Genomic DNA, 23294 nt, shown 5'->3' with positions numbered 1-23294 from the left:
TTTAGTTAGTGACACTTCAGTAGAACAAATCCGAGCGTGCCGCAGTACACAGTTGCTCTATAAGTTAATAAGATTTCCAACTTTTACTTGTGTTTAAGTCACTGGAGGTAGGTTAAAATTATTTGTGCATTAATGTTGCAACACGCAACATTAATGCACAAATTAACTGGAGAACAATTTAATGAACATTTAAAGTGTTTATTTTCATCAAACGTAGCGCATGGATTTGACATAATTTAGTAAGCAAACGTCTATGATTCTCATAAAAACCATATCGTGACATGGATGTTTCTTTTGAATCAAAAAACAATGGATAATTATTATGAACCATTAAGCGCAATAAATTCAAACAAAACCTAAAAGAAACAGGAAAAAAGAATAAATTCGAAGACATGAAACACGAGTTACTATAATTGTTTATTCTAATACCTTGTTATGTTATATTCTGCTTTAAGACTGCTTCAATATATATATAATTTTTTGTTTTTGTATTTTTTTTAGCTAAAAATTCGTTAATAGTACAAGCCACTGTTGTTTTTTACGCAACTTAAGTAAAAAAAGGTTGAAATACACACTGACAATAAATTATTTACAGTAATCAAGCATAACGAGGTTAGACTAAAGAAAGGCACTAATGTGTAAGGCTCGTTATTTGAAAGACGTCTTAGTTAATTTGTTTTGCTTTGCCTGTTCCGACGCTAGCGAATGAAAGGGGAAAAAATATTACGTTTACGGCCCTTTTTGGTGCCGTGACCAGGATCCAATATATGCTCTCTTGTTCCAACGGGGAAGATGCGTTATGCTTGGAACTTCGTTCGTTTCACTTTCGGACGGTTGAACTTCGAGAGTTTTGTATTGTTTTCTTTGCGAACATGATTTTTTTTTTGGCAAACAGAGTACATGGCAAAATTAGTCTTGTAGTTCATATCGTTAGTGGAATTAACTCTCAACCTACTAGGTATCTCGCGTCCGTTACTTCTTCCACCACATAGTTTGCGATAAGAATGAACACATTTGCATTTTTTTTTTCTTTTCGTCAATCTTATCCTATATAGTATCCCCTCGATGTGTTCGACGTTCTCTTTTGTGCCGAATGTGTTGTTTTAAATATAAAAATAAGATGACGGATTTTGTCTATTAGTTAGTAACCTAGCTCGAAACGGGAACAACACTAATTAATTATTTAACTATTAAACAAATTCTGCCCGAAACGGTTACTGAGTATGCAGATAAACATGATTTTTTGCCGAAACGCGATTCGAGTACCTCAGCATTAGAACATCATTTTCTATCATATTTGGATGTAGAATATATCTTTTCGTCCTACAATTGTCGCTAGTAAGCTAGTACAAACCGTCTTCCACATTTATAGCAACCATCAAAATATCCAATTAGATTCACTACCATTCATCCAACTATAAAAGGTAAGATAAAAGATGAATATGCAAAGCAAGAAAAAGAAATGTTAAAAAAAAGCATAAAAAATGACATTTCGCTTCGTTGTTGCGCACACATACATGCGCATTAGTTGGTGAATTGAAATTCGTTTGGCAAATTTGTATCAAAAATTCGATGGCACACGATGATTCCTGTTGATTTTTTTTAGTTTATAAAAGTTTAATTGCTTTTGATGTTTGCTTCTCATTATTGGCCACTACAGTTACGATTCGTAAGTGCACTTAGGAGCGTTATCTTCGTTAAAAAAAAACAAATGCTAGATTGTCAAAAGCGAAGCGAACCTTATTATGGCTCAAAACCTTTTATGCAGTTTTGTATGCAATTTTATAGTTATACTTTTCTACTACCTTACTAGCTCTGTTTGTGCTTTGACGTTTGATTGTTTTGTTTTTGCGTCCATTTTCTTATCGTTTGCATTCGTTTGCTGGACTTGTTTTTTCGTTTATGGCTTATGTGTTTAACATTTTTAATCCATTTTTATAATTTTGTGACAAATTTTTAACTTTAATCGCATCGCTTCGCTAGTTTAAAAACGGGAAACTTCATACTTCATACAGGGAGAAGAAAAAAAAACAGAAAGTTAAAACTACATTTAGATATATGACGGTACGGAAACGTCACTAAAATTTAATATCTTGTTAGTGGAACGAACCGAAATATGGTTCTTCCGCAAAAGGCTAAACACAAATCCCTAACGCACGACAGACTAGAGACAGATGAATTCGTTTCGAAACCAAATTATTCTACCTTTGTTCATCGTAAACACTTTTACACTTTGTACGGTAAAAGTCAAACCAGCCAATCACTCGAATTCACTGCACACAGAGCGTTGAGGTTGAAAATATTGCTTTTACGTTCGCCTGGAGTCGATTACGGTAAATCGTTGTCGGTTTTTTTTTTACTTTGTCAGCTTCTAGCGTTAGTGATGCGTTAGCAACCGTTATTTCGTCCACGGTGCTATAAATCGCAGTTTGGCTGTGTCTGTAGCATGGTACAGAATACTACTTAAGGCAATTGTGGGATCTTCATCGTTAGAATACTTCTTCAAACTATAGCCACGCCCACAACTGTTCCGCGTACAGTTTCATGAGATAGTTGTCACTAGCGAGTGGTGCGTTACACGGCGTTACACACGTTTGACGTTGCTGACAGTTTAGCCGTTCAGTCACAGTAACTAAACGTGGTTTATGATGGTGGTTTGATGGATGGTGCGTTAGCTGGTAGTATCTGTCATTCACTTGCCGGCGTACGTTGGATTTTTAAACGTTGTTGTCGCCTGCTTGTAAATTGGATTTTCACCCTAAAAAAAAAAAAAAAATGTTTTTCGTGACTTACAGGGTTACTCGAAAAAAAAAGTAATTTGTTTGAAAAAACACCCTTACCGTATCCCATTTAGCCATCATGCGCTCCTTTTCGAACCGTGCAAACTCACGCTGATCATGGATGGAGGTGAGTACCTTCCACAACAGCAGCACGGCCATACCGATTAGTACGACCACAGCAATGACGGCTAGTGCGATACCGAGCATAAACACCTTCGGTGGACAGTCACGCTCCTCTTGGGCCGTCACAACCACCTTATCCTGGTCGCTATCGTTGTACGAAAATTCGAACCGACAGTCATCCTCGTCGAAAAAGGTGCACTTGTTATCGTTACGCTCTTCGTCGATTGTTACCTTTTCCACCGGTATCGGTACGAACAGGGTGCAGTTTGTGGCACACTCGTTCCCAGTAGCTAACGGACCCGTCTTGTACTGTTGACACTGGACGCAGTGTTTGAACTCGTTACACCGTCCAGCACAGGTTGGACACTTTTCGCAGTAACGCCCCGTATAACGGCCATCCTCCGTTACGGTACATCGGCAGGTGCCACACTCGCACGTACCATGTCCAGAGCAGAGCTCACCACCGCCCGGTGGCATACACGTTTCGTTACTCGCCCTGCAGTCACAGGCCGGTCCGGTCCAGCCGTCCCGACATTCGCACTGTCCGCACACGCACCGTCCATGGTCCGGACCGGAGCAAAGTAAACCACCAGGGCGATCGCAGGAGAAGTTATCACACTCGCAGTACCGTCCCTCGATCAGCTCGTCCGGATTCGGGCGTCGCTCACATACGCACACGCCACACACGCACTGTCCACGGCCGCTACATTCCTCCGATGCGTTCGACATCCGGCACGCATCCACCATGCCCGGCTCGAGCAAACTGTCCAGCGCGGAACATTCGCAACGCTGACCATGATTGGTACCGTCACACTCGCAAATACCACACTTGTACGTACCGGCGTTACTACACTCATCCGCACGCTCACGGTACTCCGGATCGGACGGATGTTCGCACGGGCAGCTGCACAGCATCTCGATGTCCACCGTCAAACTTTCATTAATACCAACCGGATAGATCTGCAACACCTGGTTCCAGTCGCGCGGATCACTCGGACATTGCAGCAGCGTTATGTGCGCCTCGAACGTTACGACATCGCCTACCTTCAGCCCTTCGCAGCGACTCGTCTGCTGGAGCGCACCGTTCGTATTGCGACAGCGCGAATAATACTTTACATCGATCACATTATCCGTACGGTTGTCCTTCATCTCGACAGACGACGAAATTTTCTGCAGAAGAAAAAAATTAACATCAGTAACGTGCGTTACACACCTATTGCGTTACTCCAATCTTCTACATCTACTTACATCGTATTGATCTCTCACTAGCGATACGATGTTGGACGAATCGTTCGAAAGCTTAGCAGCGGATGAACCTTCCACCAGCCGGGACAGCTGCTCATACACGGACAGCTCCTCCGCTGTCACGGCAAAAATAACGTTGATCGCGTTCTGCTTCACCTTCAGGTTGATCTGCGAGATGCTCGGATAGTCTTGCGTCGTCGAATGTGTGTAACGCCCGTTATGGTCCAGATGGCAATCGCCATCGTTCGGTGTAATAACGCCACCGAGTTTACCGTCGCCGGCATAGTGAAACCCAGCATCGGTGGAGAACAGCAGCAAACGGCGTGCCTTTTCGCGCCATCCAATCTGCTCCCGGCACACGATCGCCTGCATGATCGCATCGAAACCACCTTCCGGTGCGTCCAAATTTCCCGACACATTCGCACGCTGTACCTCTTGCTGCACACCGGGTGGCGTTACAGAAACACACACACAGAGAGAGAAAAAAAGCTTCATTACTTTGTGAATTTTTTTTTTAATTTAATCTTATTTCATATCACTTTTCCACTCTGGTTCTAATTTACTACTCGGATCAAATGTTTACTTAGCGAAAGGCATATTTATTCAGCGTAGAGGTGAAATATTCTAGGTGCGAGTGTATTAGTGCGTTGATGCAAGATTGTTAGAACGCTTACTAAACATGGCCGTTAGTCACTTATATCCTTATACAGCTAAAAACCCATTATAATTGTATATACGTGTTAAAGACGTTTTAAGATGTTATTATACTGTAAGCAGCATTTTAAACTCTGTGTTCTCTAAAATTAGAAAGCGAACAAGCAAAACAAGACACGCAAGACAAACGGGACGGACATAGAATTTGACAGCACAAACGATCGAAACACACATGCATGAATGCATATTAAAAAAAAGCATTATAAAACACATGTGCGGCACCAATACAAACGAGTCAGCCATCATTTACAACTACTGGCGTGCACTGGTTACATTTTCTCCATTTTTTTTCCTTTTCACGCTCATGGTCGATTTCCTGTAAGAAGATTTGCTTTTACATGCCTTTATTTTTTTTTTGCTTCTTAAGAGAACGGCCAGACCGCATAAAGACCTTATTTTTACCACAGTATATAGCCCGGATAGTCCCCTTTTGCTACGGTCCGGGATGGGATTTGAACCCCGGTCCTGTCGCTTGGAACCGGCACCCTTTACCACATACACCACCGGGCCCGCCCCTGCATGCTGTAGTTAATAGCCATTAAACTTCGGCTGTGCTGACTGGTGCAATCGAATGGTGGCGATTTTTAATTCGCATTATGAATGATTGTTTTAATTAGCGCAAAACAAAACAAACAAAAAGATCAAACTGTCGTGATAATAATAATGCAATCAGAGGTATACATTCGGCTCATGGAAGTTTTTGAATTATTGCTTCCTTCTCAGACGGCCGAAGGGCAACAAATAAATGGAAAAAACATATGAAGGGACACGAAACGAAACAAGAAAACAAACAAAGGGGGAAGGAAACTCCACAAACTGTAGACTGTACAACCGATTATTGTTGTGTTTTTTTTTAAATCGAACCCAACACCAAAAAAAAAACCACACGGGAAGAGCGAATGGAGGATGTTTGTGTTGAATTTTAAATGGATTTCGTTTTTTTTTTTTTCAGAACATTCAACCTTTCATTTTTTCAAAACCTGCAACAACAGCAAAAGAAAAACCTTCGGAAAAAAGCTAAGCGGGAACATCTGCAAAGTAAGTTTTTTGTTGATTTTTTTTACTTATTAATTTCACTACTTTTAAAGGTCGATCGCCATTTTTAGGACCTTGTTATTTCATTTTGCTTTAAATATTTTAAGTTTTACTTCAATTAAGAGATGATTTGGGGTTTATTGTTTAAAGTGAATTGAATTGAGCTTTTAAGAGCAGCTATTTTGCAATCTTAATGGATTATGACTTTAATTTTGGGATAAAGCAAACATTTTTTTCTGTTCCTGTTTGTTCCATTTTGCGTCCTGTTGCACTGTGGAAGGTTGGAAACAATTAAGCACTGTGTAAAGGATGGAAATTAAGGACTGCAACACCACACACCGGGATAGAAACTGGCACAACACTTTAGTAGTAAGATGAAAAAGGGGGAGTTGGGGGGAAAACTAGCCTACTCGAAACAAAATCACACAAACACACACGTAAACGTGGTACGGGTATGGGTAGCGGTCGAACATTTCTGCATTGGATGTGACACTCGAGCGAATAACCGATAGGATCAGGTGTGGACAATTACTCTAATGGCGGCGTTCTCAATGCACTGGTTTTAATTAGGCAAACTTAGGTACTAGAGGGGTGCGAACAGTGTCAGCATGGCCTGTTCATTAACGCGTCCATAAAGACGCAACACTTACGGAGAAAAGATTGGCATCCGTGCTCAGCGGCATAAGGTTATGGTAGCCGTACGGTGCGACACAACCGGGGCACGGCTCGCGCAAACTGAGAAAAGAAGAACGATAAAAAAATGGCAAGAGAAAAAATAAACGTCAATAAATCAAAAAATCATCAGGTAGAACAGCCACGGGAGACGTGATGCTTTTCGAGCTGAACGCGTGCAGGTTACGGAGTTGTGTCGAAACGAAGAATTGCAATCGGCAACCACAGCAAGAGGCAACGACGTGTGGAGAAGCAAACAATTTGACCATACGTGTAACTACAACGATGCAGAGTGCGAATTCGCATTGGTGAACGTCCACGGCAGACGGCAATCGTAGAAAGATGAGCGAAAGTAAACCACCAATAAGCAGATAATTGGACCTTTATCCGTTCCAGAATGTTGATAGAAGAATTCTAAATACCACTTTGAAAGCAACAAACCATGAAATGAGCGCACAAATGAAAGATATGAAAGATTGCGTTGAAAGACAACCCAAGACACAGTAATATCGTTCCCGATCCCGTACCCATCTTTCTACAAATACGTCTGGAAAACAAAAATTCCACCTCATAGTGACGATATCAATCACACCAGTTAAACCCAAGATGAGACAATGATAAGCATCCCCAGCAAAACACCCTTTCGACAACACAAAACTGACAGTGAAATGATGTATGTGTGATGTTTTGTTGTTTTTTTTCTTGATCACCAGCAACCACCACGCAAAACGAATAAAAAACCCCCCCTTAAAAACCTATATGACTGTAACACACCCTAAATAGAGTGAAATGATGTAGAAGAGCTAAAAAGAGGAACAATACGCGTAACATACAAACATACAATACAATACAATCTAGTGGCTGATTTTACATCTTTAAAGCACATTAAAATAAACATCTATAAAATGGATATGACAACTACTAACAAAACTATCACACGCATACATAAAAAAAACACACACACACATATCTAAAAATGGATAAGTTAAAATATAATATAACAAAACACTACACATTTGCACGTCACAACACCTCAACAAAGAGTATACACACAAGTACGCACGCACAATTTACATTTATATCAACTAAACGATTTTACACCTAAAGGCACACACACACACACACCGGGCAAAGGGCACCGGAAGAAGTTTAAGCCCAACAAAAAATGGGGGCGAAAATATGGCGCAAAAAAAGCAAAAACTTCACAAATATGTCAAAAATCATCCTAGTCACTGCACCAAAAACTAACAAAACAAAAAAGGAAAAATAAAACTGTCAACAAACATCAACAAAAGCAGACGAAAGCACGCTTTGTGGAGCTATACCAGAGCTTTTTATATGTATAAAGAATCCCAACTCTTTACGCGAACATCATAAACAGGGGGTGGGGAAGAATAGTAAAACGTAAACAACACACATTGACAGTAAATGTCATATATAATATTATACATTTTTGTTTGTTTTTTTTCGTTTTACTTCTGAAAAAAAAGAAGGATATTAATAGCAATCAAATGAATCAGCGAAAAAAAAATAGGAAATAACAAATTTATCATTGTGTACAACATGACCAAGATACCCAAATACCGGGTATTATGATGGTGAAATGAAACTCTAGAAGGCAAACATTTCATTTCCGTGTTGATAAGCTGTCACCACTTCGCTCCACCCTTACTGGTAGAAACTTGCACCAAACGGAAATACGATGGCAAAGGAAAATCGAAGGAAGGAACACCGGAAATTGCTTTTTTATTATTATGGACTATCATTATTATTGTGGAGATCAACGGTGACCTATTACTTGTTTATTTTCATCGATCGAGATTCGCATGCGGCAACAACAGAAGAAAAACAAGCGATAAAAAGCGCAATTATAGCGCAATTATAGCACAAAAAATATAAAGCACATGGATGCTCTTTTGGAGAGAAATATTATATCTTGTTTGCTAGAGAAATAATATTTACACACAAAGCAAAGAATACAAGAAAGTTGAAGATTTTGCGAGTTGATTCGAAGAAGTACGATTCAATCTGATGCGTAGAGTTACGACATTGCATCTACCATAACTGTGTGTGTTTGTTGTTGTTGGTGTGTGTCTCTCTCTCTCTTTCTCTGTGTGTGCGGTGTGTGTAATGTACAAATTGACAAATTTAGTCTAACAAAAATTGATAGTGTTTAATCGATCTACAACGATAACGACAGTGGCTAATGGATAACAACAAAAAAAAAACACCCGACCCCGGAGAATGTACGGCTGCCATAAACGTTTGGTCATCACTTACGGTGAACAGGTTGGAGTCCGAACTAAGCGACATATGATGTAGATATCCGTACGGTGCATTGCATCCATCGCACGGATGCTCCAGTCTGTGTTTTTGCATGGCGTACGCGTGTGATGGGAGGAAAAGAGAGCAAGGTATAAGTGTTTGGTGGAATGGTGAGTAGGTGGCTGCCTCACAGAGCATGGAGCGGCTGTTACAACTTGTATGCGCATAAAGGCGAACCTTTACTTCAGAGTTTCGCCCAAAAACTGAGAAGATCCTCACAAAAGGAAAAAAAAAGGATCCTCCTTCAACGATGGATATCGCACAGAGATCACATCTCTCAACAACACACCCAAAAAAAATCTCTCATCACATATATAAACCTTGGTATTCCATTTGCCATATAAACGTTGTACCTAACTGCGTTTTTAAAAAAATAACCTAAAAAATTGGTTAACATTTTCCGACCAATCGGAACAATATTGGAGGTTAGGCTCTCTAGCGGCACATGGAAGCGGTGTACTTACTTCTTCGGTACGGTCGACACGTATGGCATGAGCACCTTATCGACGAACGAACCAAAGCCGAGCTTAAAATTGTTGGTAATCTTTCGCATCTCGGACGCAAGATCGGCTCCAAGCGTGGACAGGATCGTTTTATCGTCTTCCATCGATTTGGAGAGATCCATCAGATAGTACAGATCGACGGGATAATCCTCTGCCTGGGCGTAGTTCACATTGAACCGGAACGCTTCGTCTAAAACAAATGAAATTGAGGTTATGGACAGGGATATGACAGACGGCTAGAGATACAGCACTACTTACTCAATCGTAGCTTTAGGCTGACACGTTGAGGTGATATCTGTACGATACTTCCAGCAGCGGATTCCGATTCGTACGATGAGGATGACTGATGGAACGTGGAGGACGAAGACGACTGATAGTGGCTCGAGGAGTAGTACGATTCCCGCTCACTCTGACCCTCCAGCAAACGCTTCGAAGGTTTCGTCAGCTCCCGGCCCTGTATCAGCTGAAACGTGTTGCTCGGATCGACGGTATACTCTTCCGGGCAGTATTTCTCGATCTGACCGTGACAGCGCGGATGGGTAAAGTTGGGCATCGTGCACCAACGGCAGTTAGTCGTTTGGATACACTGACTGCAGGTCGTTTTGCCCGGACAGGTCGTTAACTGGTATGTGGAGAGCTGACCCGCTGCATGGTCAGCCATGATGGCTATCACTGCAAACACTATCACCATCATGGTGGCGCCCCCTAGCGGACGTGTACTATACATCGTACTTGACAGCTACCAGTAGTTGGAAGAGATTGATTGCGACGAAGTTTTTGGAAGTTTTGATTGTAGACGATATTGAGGATCGATCAGGATTTTTTCTTGTATATCTAACCCCACTTTATGGAATTGATTGTGGTTGTGAGTTTGAGTTCCTTATTGGTGCTTAATTGTTAAAAATTATTTAATCTGAAAATAAAAAAAGAAAACTCAATTCACTAATTCGTATCGTTAACGTTTGAAACACAAATAAAGAAACACTACTAGAGAGAGTTATGAAATTTTCGCTAACTGCTGTTTATCACACGCCTGCCGGGTGCGTCCGGAACAATCAGGGACACACCTTTTTTTTCGTCATTTCTTATCGATGCTTAACTCCCAAGCACGCAAACCCCAACACTGACTTTCTGTACGACTGTTTCGTCCCCAACAACATTCACATATAAAGATGATTAAAAACTAAGGAAGGGCTCAGACCCTGCAGACCCCCTTCCACAATGGTGCGCAGGGGTCAGCACCAGGGGTCACACGGAGGTTCCTCGATGGGATCAATTTTTAAATTAATTCCCTTGGCGCGGCTGTACGGTTAATGGCAAACGTTAACGTTGACCTTATCAGCCACACACCATTGCATTCCATTATCGAACTCTTTAATTAGCCATAATCGTGTCGAATCGTGCTGCACTTGTGTGGTTGAAAATTAAATGCCGGGCGCTGTGTGCTGTTTAATGTAAAGATAAGGCCTGGATAAGGGAATACTTGATAAATTGAACCTTAAGAAAAAATGAAAAGGAAACCCATGTTGGGATGTTTAAAGAAAAATTGTGTACAATTAACAAGCATGATTTTTCACTTTGTTGAAAATTGTTTCCCGCATTTAGGCGGAATTTTTTTTTTGTTCTTGTTTGACACAGAACATAAAAACGGCACAAGAAAATGAAATACGTTACGGTTGTACTTTCCCTCTTAGCATTATTCTCCACTGCGCGAAACAGGAAACGGATGATTAATTTATCACATTTGACGTACGTGTTTAAGTACAAAATAAAAACAAAGAAAGAAATTAATAATACACCAAACATTGCATCCTACGAAGTACATCATGGCCATAAAGAAATGGTTTCGCAACGCAACAATCGTTCCCTTACTCAAGGTGATCATGTCTTAATCTTCGCACTTCTTGTCTCTGCGTCATCAGGCACTAAACGGGGGGAAACCTATCCCAACAACTGCAGACAACACACAAGCCGTAGTGTAAAATCTCTTGCACAAGTCTTCCACCGTTTCGCCGAAATAGCGAATGACGAAACATGACGTCACCGCGCTCACTGGGTCGATTGCCTGCAAGAGGATGCTTTCACGCGTTAGTCAGTTAGGATTTCCGCTTGTTTTGCTTGTCAGACAGCAAATGAAAGTTCCCGATTGGAACTCAATTCCCTGCCTAAAAAAGGGAAGTAATTGATATTACTTTGTAAATAAATTTTCTTTTTTTCCAAGCTCTACTGCAATATTCGATATTCCAGGAGTAGCTGTCAGTGTAGCATTACTACCATTAAGATTAATTTATTATCAATATTTTCAATACTACTACACATCAGGAAGCATCAGCACAGTAGAGCGCCGATTATCCGGCTACCTTTTATCCGGCTGTCCCATTATCCGTGCAGCTCGGAAATGACAGTTCTAAAGGGGAATTGGCATATTAACTACAAAACCCTAGTTACAAGCTCCAACAAGAGCTCTTAAATGTATATTAACGATATAGAGTGGAACGTCGATTATTCGGGTACCTTTTATCCGGCTGTCTTATTATCCGTGCAGCTCGGAAATGACAGTTCCAAAAGCGAACTGACATATTAACTACAAAACCCTAGTTACAAGCTCCAACAAGAGCTCTTAAATGTATATTAACGATATAGAGTGGAATGTCGACCATCCGGGTACTTTTTATCCGGCTGTCCCATTATCCGTGCAGCTCGGAAATGACAGTTCCAAAAGCGAACTGTCAGATTAACAACAAAACCAATGCTAGCAAGAAATAAAAGCCCCAATAGGCAAACTAATACTAATATTTATCAATAAAAAGAGTTGTCCCCTATTATCCGTGATATTCGCTTATCCGGCAAGGGCTAAGTCCCGATGAGCACGGATAAACGGCGTTCCACTGTATTAACAAAAAAAACTTCCTTTAATTAACCTAGTAATGCAACAAATACTGAATGATTAACCAGCATCATTTTACACCAAAACAGTAACCTTGACACACGTAACAGTGTGGGTAATAATAACAACACACTTAAAATATTACGACTATATGCCCTTAAAATGACTAAGGAAAGGGGTTTTGCGCTGACTTAACACGAAAGTAGGTCTACTGTCATTATACGTGTTGTTTTGCTTTTTTAACTTCACCTGTCACTTCGGAGTAAGCGTTACGCTGTGTGCGTTTGTATTCGTGTAACGAGCACTTGTCTGGAGCTTATCTTTCAACTGAACCATTTTTGTGTGTAGTTGGCTTTTTTTGGTGCGTTTACCAGGAATAAACACTCAGCAAAACGGATGCATCATCATTTAAACTCGGTTCGTAATGATGCATGGGTATGCAGTTTTCTCGTATAACGATAGGTAACGTACGTGTTGTACGTTATGGGTTTAAGAATAGAGATGATGGTTCTACATGACGAACTTTGTTTGTAAAACACATTACGCTGGACGCACGCGAACTTATTTTTCTTTTTCGCTTGTCTTTTTATGGCAGAAAAAACAATCACACTCAAGGCTTTCTACAGTATTCACTTTTACACCTAAAGACCACGAGAGTAGTTATGACGTTAGCATCCGTTACTAATTTCTAGATTCGGGCGTCTAAATCACTGACCGAAACAGAACTAAAACCATTCGAAGTATGTTCTTTACCGTACGAAAAACACCATATGGCGTTACCACATTGTGATGGTGGCCGGAGACTGTGTCGTTTTTAATGCGGAGGTGGTTACAGATCGTAGGTTGTGAGGGATTGCACCACACAAACCAAACGAGAGTATTTTGTGGTTTTTTCACTTTACAATCTGGTACACTGCAGCACATGTGTTGAATGAAAACGATAATCGAGAAATGCAAAAGCAACATTAAGCGTGTGTGTGTGCGTCGCCATAAACAGCGTTACACATATGCGTACGATCACTTCCCCGTAGTAACGCACCCCCCACATAACGGGCGCCCGACTCTATGTGTAGGTGTCATACTAACGCAAATAGCAAAACGGTGGGCAGGTGAGCAATCGGTGCCGTTACGGTTATTTGAAAGAACATTTTTTTTGTTATTAAAAATATTTTCTTCCATTTGGGCAACTTTGCTCACACTATCCCAATACACCATAACAATCTATTATTAAACCTATGATAGAGTATGCGAGAAACACGCACACATACACACGCAAAAGTAGAAGACGCCATGTGCGTAGGTGCATCCTCAGTTATTATTTTTTTCTGTAAGTAAATTAGCCGTTTTTTTAACGAAACAAAAAGTAGGTAATTTACCGATTAAAAAAAAAACAATTTTTAAAAAATTGTTAGAAAAACAAAAGAACACTAAAACCCATACGTTATGAGCCGAACATCACCGCTAGGTCGTGTAACGCCTCAATAACTGACACTAGCAATTTGATCGGTTACGCACATTTTTTTCTTCATTAACATCAGTCCCCGGTCTGGCAGACGCCAACACACACGAAAGATGACTCGTGTGTCGCGGATCAGCGCGACCATGTTTGAGACAAGTTTTGTGTGTGTGTGTGTATTTTTCTTTTCTTTTTTCAACTGACCCGCTTTACCCCGTAACGTATGTGTGGTAGTTGATGTCTCTGTTTATATCTACGGCAAGGCGCGGGATGCAAACAAGCGATCGAGTAGGGATGATGTACTGCGTACAGCGCTGTTTGTCCGAAGCGCTAACAAACGGCCTCTCTTTCGTTCCTTCGTGTAGGCCGGGTTTCCGCAGCCAAGTGCGTCACATTGAGCATGCAGATATAGCTATAAGGGTAGAGTCAATTTAAATGACTCAAGCAAAACCCCGAGACAAAGAAAGGGACGAAGATGGGAGAAGCACGGCTAGGGGTTTCGCAGCGATTGCGCGCGCGTCGTGGTGGGATAAAAATGAACCACAAGCCGATCGCAAACATGGGACGAAAAATCAAGAACGATTTTGAAAAAACATCTGTTTCGGTTATGGAAGGATTTTCCCATTTTCTGTCCTGCAAATGGGAACGCACAGTGAACACGTGTGTGTATTGATGCTAAAAAAGGGAAATTTGCAAACTTTTGACACTGACGTTTGGTAACGATGGTACGTTTGTAACGTCATGATAATGATGCCTATCGATCAATCGAGTCTAGCATACATTTAACCAGCTTTAATGCTTCTAGTTCTTTGTATAATTGTGTTTTGGAGGTTAGATCTCTTTACCTTCTTAGGTCTTTTTACAATAAATATTTTAATCGATTAATATTTATTAAATTAATATCTTTTCCTTACATAAATCAATGTCCACGAATCATTTAAAACCGCTTAAAGGTACTGAATAACATCAAACAATGGAGATTACTTTCTGACATTCATGCTTAAAATACTTCCGAATAATACGTGTTTTTTTTGCATCTTCACTGTCAGATTTCCTATTCGCTTGAGGTTGGCGAATTTGACAGTTTGACGGTGAGGTTTTCCAAATTCTTGAATGCCTCACTCTAGACCACATGTTTGGTGCAACTTTTCAAGCTGAAGGTAGCTGTAACGATCCGACTTAGATCTTTGTCTTTTCAGAAATAAATATAATTTTCCTGAGTAGTGAAACATCCACATCTTGCAAAGTCTCCAACCACCACACCAAAGAAACTTTGAATTCTTCAACTCTTATCTCGTGGAACAAAATATTGAGAAAAACATATAAATTCTTCAATGGACAACACAACTATTTTCACTGTTGCAATTTTTAATGGCAAATATCTTCGTGGTATAGGAATGGGAAAACAATGTCGGTTACATCTGGCACGTATAGGAGCGAAGATCCAGAAGCGACTGCAAAGCATCACGAATTCGGGTCGGGTTTTTGTAACCCACACACGGATTTGCATGCTGATGTTTGGCTGTTTGTTTTATGACATACGTCCAAGATACGGGTTCTTCCTGCTGTGCGGAACAGCAAGCGTTACACAGGCGCAACCATCTCAACGCTTATCCCAAAAACAATAAAAAACATGTGTTCAATTTCTAATCTTCAAAATCTCTATTCCAAATTGTTTGTTGTCCAATTTTGTTGACCACCATCTTTTTCTTTATCTTCACTACCATCACTTTCATTTGCACAGGAGTACGGGAGATAGTAAAATATGAGTATGAAATCACATGCAAAAGTTAAACTTGAGTTACAAAAGCAAGCGAAAGAGCTAGAACCAGCAATTGCTTTTATTGGTTCCAAGCCTACGAGAGAGGAATTCCTCCGTATCTTGAACGGTCTTTACATTAGGCTCAAGAAATTGAAGCTCTAGATGATGATCCGGAAGTAATTATACGCGAATTTCAAGAGTTTGCTGCTGATGTGACGGAATAGGTTGCTCATGTGGTTATTCAAGTTCTGCGGAGCGTTACCGGCCTCTCGGTATGATCATTTATTTTGTTTGAAGGATGTTGAAGGATGAAAATTGTTTCCATTTCAAGTAACTCCAATTCCATATGATGTAAAATGTACTCAAAAAATGAGTACTTCACGTGATCATGCCAAAAACTCTTCAATCATTCATCGAAGATTGATCGTAACGGTAACGGTAACGCAATTTGTAGCTGCATAACGCAGCGATCAATAAAAACGGCAGAATATCCATTCTTCGCGGGATAGGTAAGTAATTTTTTTTTTAATTTTCTTTGCTTACACGATCGACCAAGACGAACAAACTCGGTCGACCGTACACGGTATAAGTACGGTCCAAGCACCCACCCATATACGGCAGCAAAGAAGGTATGTATGGATATAAAAGGAAAAAGGCTTTTGCCAGTCCACCCGTCCATTTCAATGTCTTGTGTATGTCCAAGGTCCAATCGGGCAGAACAATTTTTATTTTTTTTTTCACTCAAAATTTTCCACCATGAAAATTCGTTTGGCACTTTTGGAGCTAAAGAAAAACCGATCGAGTTTTGATTGTTGATCGAGTGTGTATGAGATGTTTTGTGTCTCTGTATAGATGTGGGTTGTACCTTTTGAACATTCATCTCCGGATAAAAAAAACACGTCACTTACGCCCTAACAAACTTTTGCGGATGCACAATTGATGACTAATAGTTGTTCGATTCGTTTCACTGTCATTGATTATTTTACACCACCCCGCACGCTAATGTCTTGGGCCACGAACTAGGTTTCCTTCCCAACTTCCCTTGACCGTTCTCTTTACTGTTCTGGTTACGCACAATTTCCGGCCCTGAGATGGAGTTGGAGTGTTCGCCGGACGGGTCGAACGGAACAAAAAGATAAATATAAATCTTACGTGTGTGCGCGCGTGTGCGTGCCCCTTATGTTGTTTGCGTTATGCTTCCCCGCATACGTGTGTGTGTGCGTGCACTGTATAGACGAGTGTAGCCGTCTTATATTATGTCGTAATCAAACCGCTGAGCTGTCACTTTTTATCACCTGTTTCTTTAATCTGGTTTTACTTCACCGTACCGTCTCAAATTGCACTTACATTCACACGGCACTGTTGGGGCAAAATTGGGGGAGAAAGTAAAACAAAAAAAACACGGTTCGCCCTTTCGTTTCTAGCCAGAGGTGTTGTCAAGGCCCCTTGATGTTTCTTGCGTCGATCGGACCAGCAAAAACCTAAACTGCACCGTACGGTACCGTTCCCATGCCGAACACTTTGACAAATGTCAGTGGGTTTTATTGCGGCGTACGAATCTACCCCGTCGAACGGCGAACGGGGCCCGATCGCAGGCGTTACTATACACGGCTGACAGAACGGGATGACAGATGTGTGCTTTGTCGCGCTTTCGCATTACCGCACACGGTTCGCGCTGTCACGCACACAAACAAACCGTACACATACATATATTTACATGTCTCTAGCGCTATTTTTTTTATTTGGTGATTTTCAATGCTTTTTTCAAGCGCCATATTTATTAAATAATTTATTTTAATATAGTAATATAATTATAATTCATAACTTAAGTTAAGTTAATATACTTTTAAAAATGTTATTAATGGCAATGAGTACAAATACAAAGAAAAAACATACAGTACCAAAAATTAAGAGCATTTTTTTATTATTTTACTGTTTGAAAAAGAAACAAAGTGATTGTATCACAAATAGGCAAACTAAATGCGTTAAAAGGACTGCTAAAGTGGAGACTCTAATTTTGCATAATTTTTTTTTTCAACTGAACAAACTTTTTCAAACAAACAACCCTGCTTACGATGGGATTTCCTACAATACAAAAAATTAGGTTGGATTAGGAAAAAATTTCCTTATTTTTAATTTGCTCGCCATTTCTTAATTTTTTTTTTTTTTGCTTTTTTGTATGGTAATGTTTTGTTTTTCTCTGTTCACTACTCTACAGGGGTATGCAGGGTATGGTATAAAATACTTTTTCTCTCATGATGGTGGTGTTAAGATAATTCACTAGCATCGTTTCATTGTTTTCCATTTTACTCCTAAACAAAACGTCATGGTGTTTAACGATTTTTAACAAACAAACAAAAAAACAAGAACGCGATATGCTTTCTTTAATGGAATCAGAAAAGAGATGCTTTTGGTTTTGTATAAATCGTTAATGTAGTAACAATTAAAGAAACGTTTAGTATTGTGTGTTTCAGTTAGTCACGAACAAGCTTTACAAGCGATTCGTAGTGATTTTCTTACGTTCTATGTTTTACAGCTAAACTTAACAATTTTTTTTGCCATCCTTAGTACATAGTTCATCACATGCTTCTTACCGCTACGGTATTACGAAAGATTTTTTTTTCTTTTTTTGCTCAAGTGGCACCCGCTACTCCAGCCGCTACCGAATGTTCCGTCAGAAATGGAAATGTTTGTTCCAACTGCACACGTGTACTGCAGGAAAGCACTTCCGGCAGTGCGGACACGAACAGCCCATTCAAGTACACCTGCAGCCGCTGGCGTCGTTGCTCCACTAGGTCGGCATTCTGTTTTTTTTGGGGGATTAAAATGAAACCAAACTTCAGTATAACGATCGAATCGAAAAGCCCAAAATCTCGTGTCTTACCATATTGCCAAATTTTTTCTTCGGTGGAAAATCAAGTGTTTTAACGGTTGGGTATTGTTTTTGCAAACGGCGATGCAACCGATAGAACTCATTGTACCGTCGGTACACGCACCAGCTTTCATTGCCCGTCGTCGAACCGCTCACACCGGACGGTGTGATACGTATCTCGTACACGTGGTAAGGGCGCCGTGATCGGCCACTATCCGAGGTACGTTGGATCGCTTTCGGAATACTGAAGCTGAAGAATGCTGCCGAGAGTCGGTTGGTTCTGGTGAGCATACGCAGACGGTGGTTTTCTCTGTGAGGAATGGTTAGATTTTTTGAGAAATTAAAAATAAATATTTCGAGAGTTCCCAAACACCTACAGACTGAGGGCGGCAACACGTGACTCCAGCAGATGGCAACGCTCTTCCAGTTCTTGGTTTCTTCGCTTCAGCTTCTCATCGCCAGTGCTGCCTCTGCGTTCGTCCGAGAGCATCGCAACTTGTTCGCTGTAGAGGAGCGACCCCGAACGGGTACGGTTCCGGCAGGCAACATCCGAACCGGTGTCCTCCTCCGTACCACGGCCTTCACCAAAAAACGAACTGCCTGAGGTGGAGATCGAGCTGGTTGTGGCACTGGCAGAGGAGTAGTTAAGCATACTGTCTTCCGCAACTTCCACCGTCGGTGGTTCCGTTCCTGGTTGCTCCTCCGTACACCAGTCGGTGGAAGCGTTACGAAGCGTTAGCTCGTCCCGAAACCCAAGTATAGCCTCCGTTACGGTGTACGGTACCTCCTCCCTTGGGGTTTCCATACTGCCAGAGTTGACGCTATCGTTAGGTGGTGTTTTTACTTTGGTCTCAACCGCCCGTAATGGAGCGTTCGGCGGAGTCAATTGTCTCGGTACGGAATCTTCAAGTATTTCCCGCTGAACTGCATTCACTTTCCGTGCCGGACCGATCGGCCGTCGTGTAGCGATGATCGGTTCCGGTTTCGGTTCGAGCACAGCACGCCCGGCAACGAGACGATTCAATTCCGGCCGATCGATGATGATCGCAAACAGAATAGTTCCAAGTCCGGCCGCCACACTCGGTAGCAGTGATTGTACCTCCACCTGGCGCAACATTGCCCAAGGTTCGTAGTGTGTTTCGAGCAGTTCCGCATCGCCCAGCCACATCAAGACGTACCGTTCCAGTGCGTGCTCGTTGAGAAATGCACGCAACAATGCCCGGGCTCGTCCTCGCCGTGTAACGACGTGCTGCAGATTACAGAAACGTTCCCGCTCGTCGCGCGTCAGATGATTGGAGGCAAAGTCCCAAAAGCAGGGCCGTTCCACCGGCGGTCTTCCCTCGGTCGGACCCAAACATTCGAGTATGTTGAACGGTATCCAGGTGGTGGTACGGAGCCCATGCGACAGGACACGCTCCCATACGTCACAGAGCTTACTGATCACCGAGTCCTCCTCGGTGGCTAACTTGACGTGACTACCGTACTGCTGCTGGCACTGTCGCATCGTTGCCAGCAATTCGTCCACCAGTACCTGCCGCTCATGGTCACGTGCAGGTTCCTGATCGGCGCTAGCGCCACGACTAACACCAACAATATTCTCCAGCGTGGACGAATTGAGGACAAAGTTGCTCATGCCAACCATTAGCACGGGTAGATGCAGCGTAATAAGCGTGGCTATTCACAGCTACTTCCGGTTATGCCCCCGCCAAACCAGCAGCAATTTCCTGTAAATGAACAAAACATTGCTATTACACCGATGACTTCAGGACCAAGTTTGCAAAAACCCTGTCTCGGGGTACAACCAATTCCAAACCTGTTCAAAAAGATGGCACACAACGTTTTTTGGGGGGAGTCAATTCCAAGGCCAAAGGCCCCAAGGACACTACACTGTACAGATGATTCCACCCTGAAGTCTACACCGAATGTTGGCTTTCGGGTTGTTTTGGCGTTTTCCTTTATCGCGATGAGTAAGCTTTGTTTATAAGTTTGTTTTGCTCAACGCAGATGACAGCAGGAAGAGCTGATCGATTATCTGTCAAATGTGACATATCGTGCACACGGTAGGTAAGCGCACGATAAAAAGATAATTAATACGAAAAACTGCTTGATTTGTTGATTACATTGCGTAAAAACTCATTAAATTTTATTTATATTAATTCAATCTATCATAAGCTTTGTTGATTTTCATACATGCTCTCCATGCGGGTCTTATTTGATTCAATTCGTTCGGCTGGTGGCAGTGCTGCCAAATTCTCACCATATTAGAAATAACATTTAAATATTTTTTTTCTACTAACGATCTGATGTTTGTCTAATTTAAAAAATAAGGCTAAATTTAACAGTATTTTATGTAATTTTTTTTTACAACTAATTATTACATTAACCATCAATTTCGCTTTAATAATATTACTGCTGTATTGCAGTAATTTGAGGTTAGTTGATTTCATTTTTTTTTTAATTTCATTTAAAATTGATTTTAAAATTGAAATACTTGCAATAACTTTTTTTTTGTATAAAGACCAAATCGAATATTTCAATCTGTTTTGCACCTTGCACTATACCTCCTTCCCTCCCTTCTAGTAAATGTCAAACTCTACGTGCGCTTGGTGTTTTGTAATCGCTTTGGAACGAAAACACGGGAAACCTGTCAAAACAAACCTTTTGCTTCAAAACGCATCTTCTTGCGGTGAAAACTTGCAGTTTGCCGCATTACAATAGAGAAAATCATACACAATCTGTGTTTCCGATCGGGGGTGGAAACAGCTAACGAAAGAAAATCATTCCTTCAGTGAAGTTTACATCATAAAATCAACGTTACGATGAGAGTGCCGCTCCGGCAAGTGATCGCACGGTGGAGTCGATTAGTGACCAGCAACCCTTGGTTTACACCTATGGCAACGAACAGTAGCAGATTGCAAGAGTATTCCGCTGTTACTCGATTTCGCCCCAGCACCAACCATTACCGTCCGTACAGCTCGATGAATCCGAACGACTTCATTGCCACCTCACTCATAGATTCCGTCACGTTTGTGACCGTCTGTTCGGATACGCTTGAATCACTGGTGGACTACTTCGAGCAGATTATCGACGAGACGAACACACTGAAAAATCCGGACGTAACGTACGGTGTAAGTATAAGCAAATAAATGTAATTCGAACGAACAGTAACCACGTTTCTTTCCCTTTGCAGGATGGTGTGCTGACGGTTAGCTTTGGGGAACCACACGGAACGTATGTAATTAACCGGCAACTACCAAACCGTCAGATTTGGCTCAGCTCACCAACAAGCGGCCCAAAGCGTTACGATTTCATCCCGGACAAGCGTACGGTGAACGAGGGTTATTGGCTGTACCGACATGACGGTGTAACGCTGCACGAACTGTTACAGCAGGAGATAAGTGCCATCGTCGGTAGGGAGCTGGAATTTTTTGCCCTACCTCACAGCCAAAGACTGCAGGATACAACTGGACAGGATGGATGAACGAATGACTTCCAGGATGAGATAAAAAAAGGAGGCAAAATTAGGTTTAGCTTAGGACAGAAGATAGCTTGGTTGGTTTGGACAAAAGTTTAAGACCAGCTTCTTACATAAAGCTTTCACGTGCATCACCTTTAAAGAGATGAAGCAAGATAAATAGAAGGATAATTAGGATCATAGGTTAGGAGAAGAGTTCCTTATGTTATTTTTGTATCTTGATGAGAACAGAATCCCCTCCTAGAGATGGTGCTTGTGTGGATTATAGTTAGCTAGAACGATAATAAAGAAAGAAGAAAACAAAAATAACTCCAGATCGAATGTTCTTCAATATCTCCAGCCTAGTTTGTAAGCCTTGCGAACAAGGTCCTTATTAGAGATGAGAATGCTCACTCTTTTCAACAGAGTTGAAACAGAGTGAAACATTAGTTATAAGGATTTGAATCTTTTACTCACTCCTTTGAGAGTCATAAAAATATTACTCAAAACTAATCCTTTAATCATTCTCCTTGGAGTTTTTACTCACTCACTCTCTTTGCCGACTAATGACTCACTCCTCGGGGTTTTACTCACTCACCCTCTGTGTCGACTAATGACTCACTCTTTTGGGTTTTTACTCACTCAACAAGGGAGAGCAAGTGTTTTGTTATTCTTTTTGGGATTTAAATCATTCTACTGCAGTGAATAGTTATTGAATTCGCTGCAATTTTTACTCAATTGTTACTCATTAGTCGGCACAGTGAGTAAAAACGCAAAATAGTCAGACATTATTCGAAACAGAGAGTGAGTTAATAAAAACGCAAAAGAGTGAGTAAAAGAGTCATAAAAATATTATTCAAAATTAATCCTTTAATAACTCCTTTGCATTTTTACTCACTCACTCTCTCTCTTCTGACTAATGACTCACTCCTAGGGGTTTTTACTCACTCATTCTCTGTGTGGATTAAAGACTCAAAAGAGTGAGTCATTAGTCGGGACAGAGAGTAGGTGAATAAAAACGTAATGGAGTAAGTAAAAGAGTCATAAAAACTCCGTATGCTAAGTTGAAGCCATAAACTCCTTCGCACGATTTAACTCACTCACTCACTCGTACTCAGTGTGCCCATATCTAGTCCTTATGGTTCGGCATAAAAAATGTGCTAAATTTGCTAAATCCCTTTTTTTTAACAGACACCAATCGCGTGGTACTCTGCTTTATTTTCCATTCCATTTTGCTTCGTACTGCTTACAGACTGCTTTTCCCTTTGCTTACAATTTTTATGTGTTTTTGTTTTGTTTTTGTGTTTTTGTTCTTTTTGAAACGTGGTCGCTACAATGATTTTTGTCGAAACAAAAGAAGAAAGCTGCTTAATTAAACGATCACCTTTTTTCAAACAAACAGCCAGGTGCGCAATAGGTGCACGGCGTTGTGTTCTCACTTTGTTATGCGTTCATTCCTTATTATC

At 41.1% G+C, this 23294-nt stretch overlaps 3 protein-coding genes across 10 annotated transcripts; 1 reads left to right on the top strand and 2 right to left on the bottom strand.

Moving 5' to 3' along the window:
* Positions 1 to 398: 398 nt before the first annotated feature.
* LOC125771127 (integrin beta-PS) lies at positions 399 to 17064 on the bottom strand. 7 transcript variants are annotated; one of them, XM_049441462.1, is made up of 7 exons: positions 16655 to 17064; positions 9656 to 10310; positions 9359 to 9587; positions 8850 to 8934; positions 4152 to 4586; positions 2841 to 4073; positions 399 to 2758 (listed from the first exon to the last, which is right to left on the bottom strand). In XM_049441462.1, the coding sequence occupies exons 2-7, from the start codon at positions 10122 to 10124 to the stop codon at positions 2693 to 2695; spliced, it is 2517 nt and encodes an 838-aa protein (XP_049297419.1). In that variant the 5' UTR covers positions 10125 to 10310; positions 16655 to 17064; the 3' UTR covers positions 399 to 2692. The 7 variants fall into 7 exon arrangements, with proteins under 7 accessions (XP_049297419.1, XP_049297429.1, XP_049297439.1 ...); XM_049441472.1 differs by lacking the exon at positions 8850 to 8934 and adding an exon at positions 6548 to 6632; XM_049441482.1 differs by having other exon boundaries at positions 16850 to 17064.
* A 543-nt stretch (positions 17065 to 17607) lies between these two features.
* On the bottom strand, positions 17608 to 20622 carry LOC125771151 (sorting nexin-29-like). Of its 2 annotated transcripts, none has more exons than XM_049441545.1 (4): positions 20188 to 20622; positions 18752 to 20119; positions 18387 to 18684; positions 17608 to 18306 (listed from the first exon to the last, which is right to left on the bottom strand). In XM_049441545.1, the coding sequence occupies exons 2-4, from the start codon at positions 20014 to 20016 to the stop codon at positions 18136 to 18138; spliced, it is 1734 nt and encodes a 577-aa protein (XP_049297502.1). In that variant the 5' UTR covers positions 20017 to 20119; positions 20188 to 20622; the 3' UTR covers positions 17608 to 18135. The 2 variants fall into 2 exon arrangements, with proteins under 2 accessions (XP_049297502.1, XP_049297490.1); XM_049441533.1 differs by having other exon boundaries at positions 18752 to 20098.
* A 290-nt stretch (positions 20623 to 20912) lies between these two features.
* Positions 20913 to 22158, top strand: LOC125771164 (frataxin homolog, mitochondrial). The gene is made up of 2 exons (XM_049441556.1): positions 20913 to 21502; positions 21565 to 22158. Exons 1-2 carry the CDS (start codon positions 21194 to 21196, stop codon positions 21853 to 21855), a joined length of 600 nt encoding a protein of 199 aa, XP_049297513.1. The 5' UTR covers positions 20913 to 21193; the 3' UTR covers positions 21856 to 22158.
* Positions 22159 to 23294: the final 1136 nt, after the last annotated feature.

Source organism: Anopheles funestus, chromosome X (assembly GCF_943734845.2).
Source record: "Anopheles funestus chromosome X, idAnoFuneDA-416_04, whole genome shotgun sequence".
Taxonomy (NCBI): Eukaryota; Metazoa; Arthropoda; class Insecta; order Diptera; family Culicidae; genus Anopheles; species Anopheles funestus.
This window is presented reverse-complemented; position numbering and strand designations above follow the sequence as displayed.

Bases quoted from the DNA above. Each gene is read 5' to 3' on its own strand.
- LOC125771127 (XM_049441462.1), bottom strand. From the start codon at position 10,124: ATGTATAGTACACGTCCGCTAGGGGGCGCCACCATGATGGTGATAGTG. The intron at 9,588-9,655 runs GTAAGTAGTGCT...CATTTGTTTTAG, and splicing joins CAGCCTAAAGCTACGATTGA to ACGAAGCGTTCCGGTTCAAT. The intron at 4,074-4,151 runs GTAAGTAGATGT...TTTCTTCTGCAG, and splicing joins TAGTGAGAGATCAATACGAT to AAAATTTCGTCGTCTGTCGA.
- LOC125771151 (XM_049441545.1), bottom strand. From the start codon at position 20,016: ATGGTTGGCATGAGCAACTTTGTCCTCAATTCGTCCACGCTGGAGAAT. The intron at 18,685-18,751 runs GTAGGTGTTTGG...CATTCCTCACAG, and splicing joins CGTGTTGCCGCCCTCAGTCT to AGAAAACCACCGTCTGCGTA. The intron at 18,307-18,386 runs GTAAGACACGAG...CAAAAAAAACAG, and splicing joins AGAAAAAATTTGGCAATATG to AATGCCGACCTAGTGGAGCA.
- LOC125771164 (XM_049441556.1), top strand. From the start codon at position 21,194: ATGAGAGTGCCGCTCCGGCAAGTGATCGCACGGTGGAGTCGATTAGTG. The intron at 21,503-21,564 runs GTAAGTATAAGC...TTCCCTTTGCAG, and splicing joins ATCCGGACGTAACGTACGGT to GATGGTGTGCTGACGGTTAG.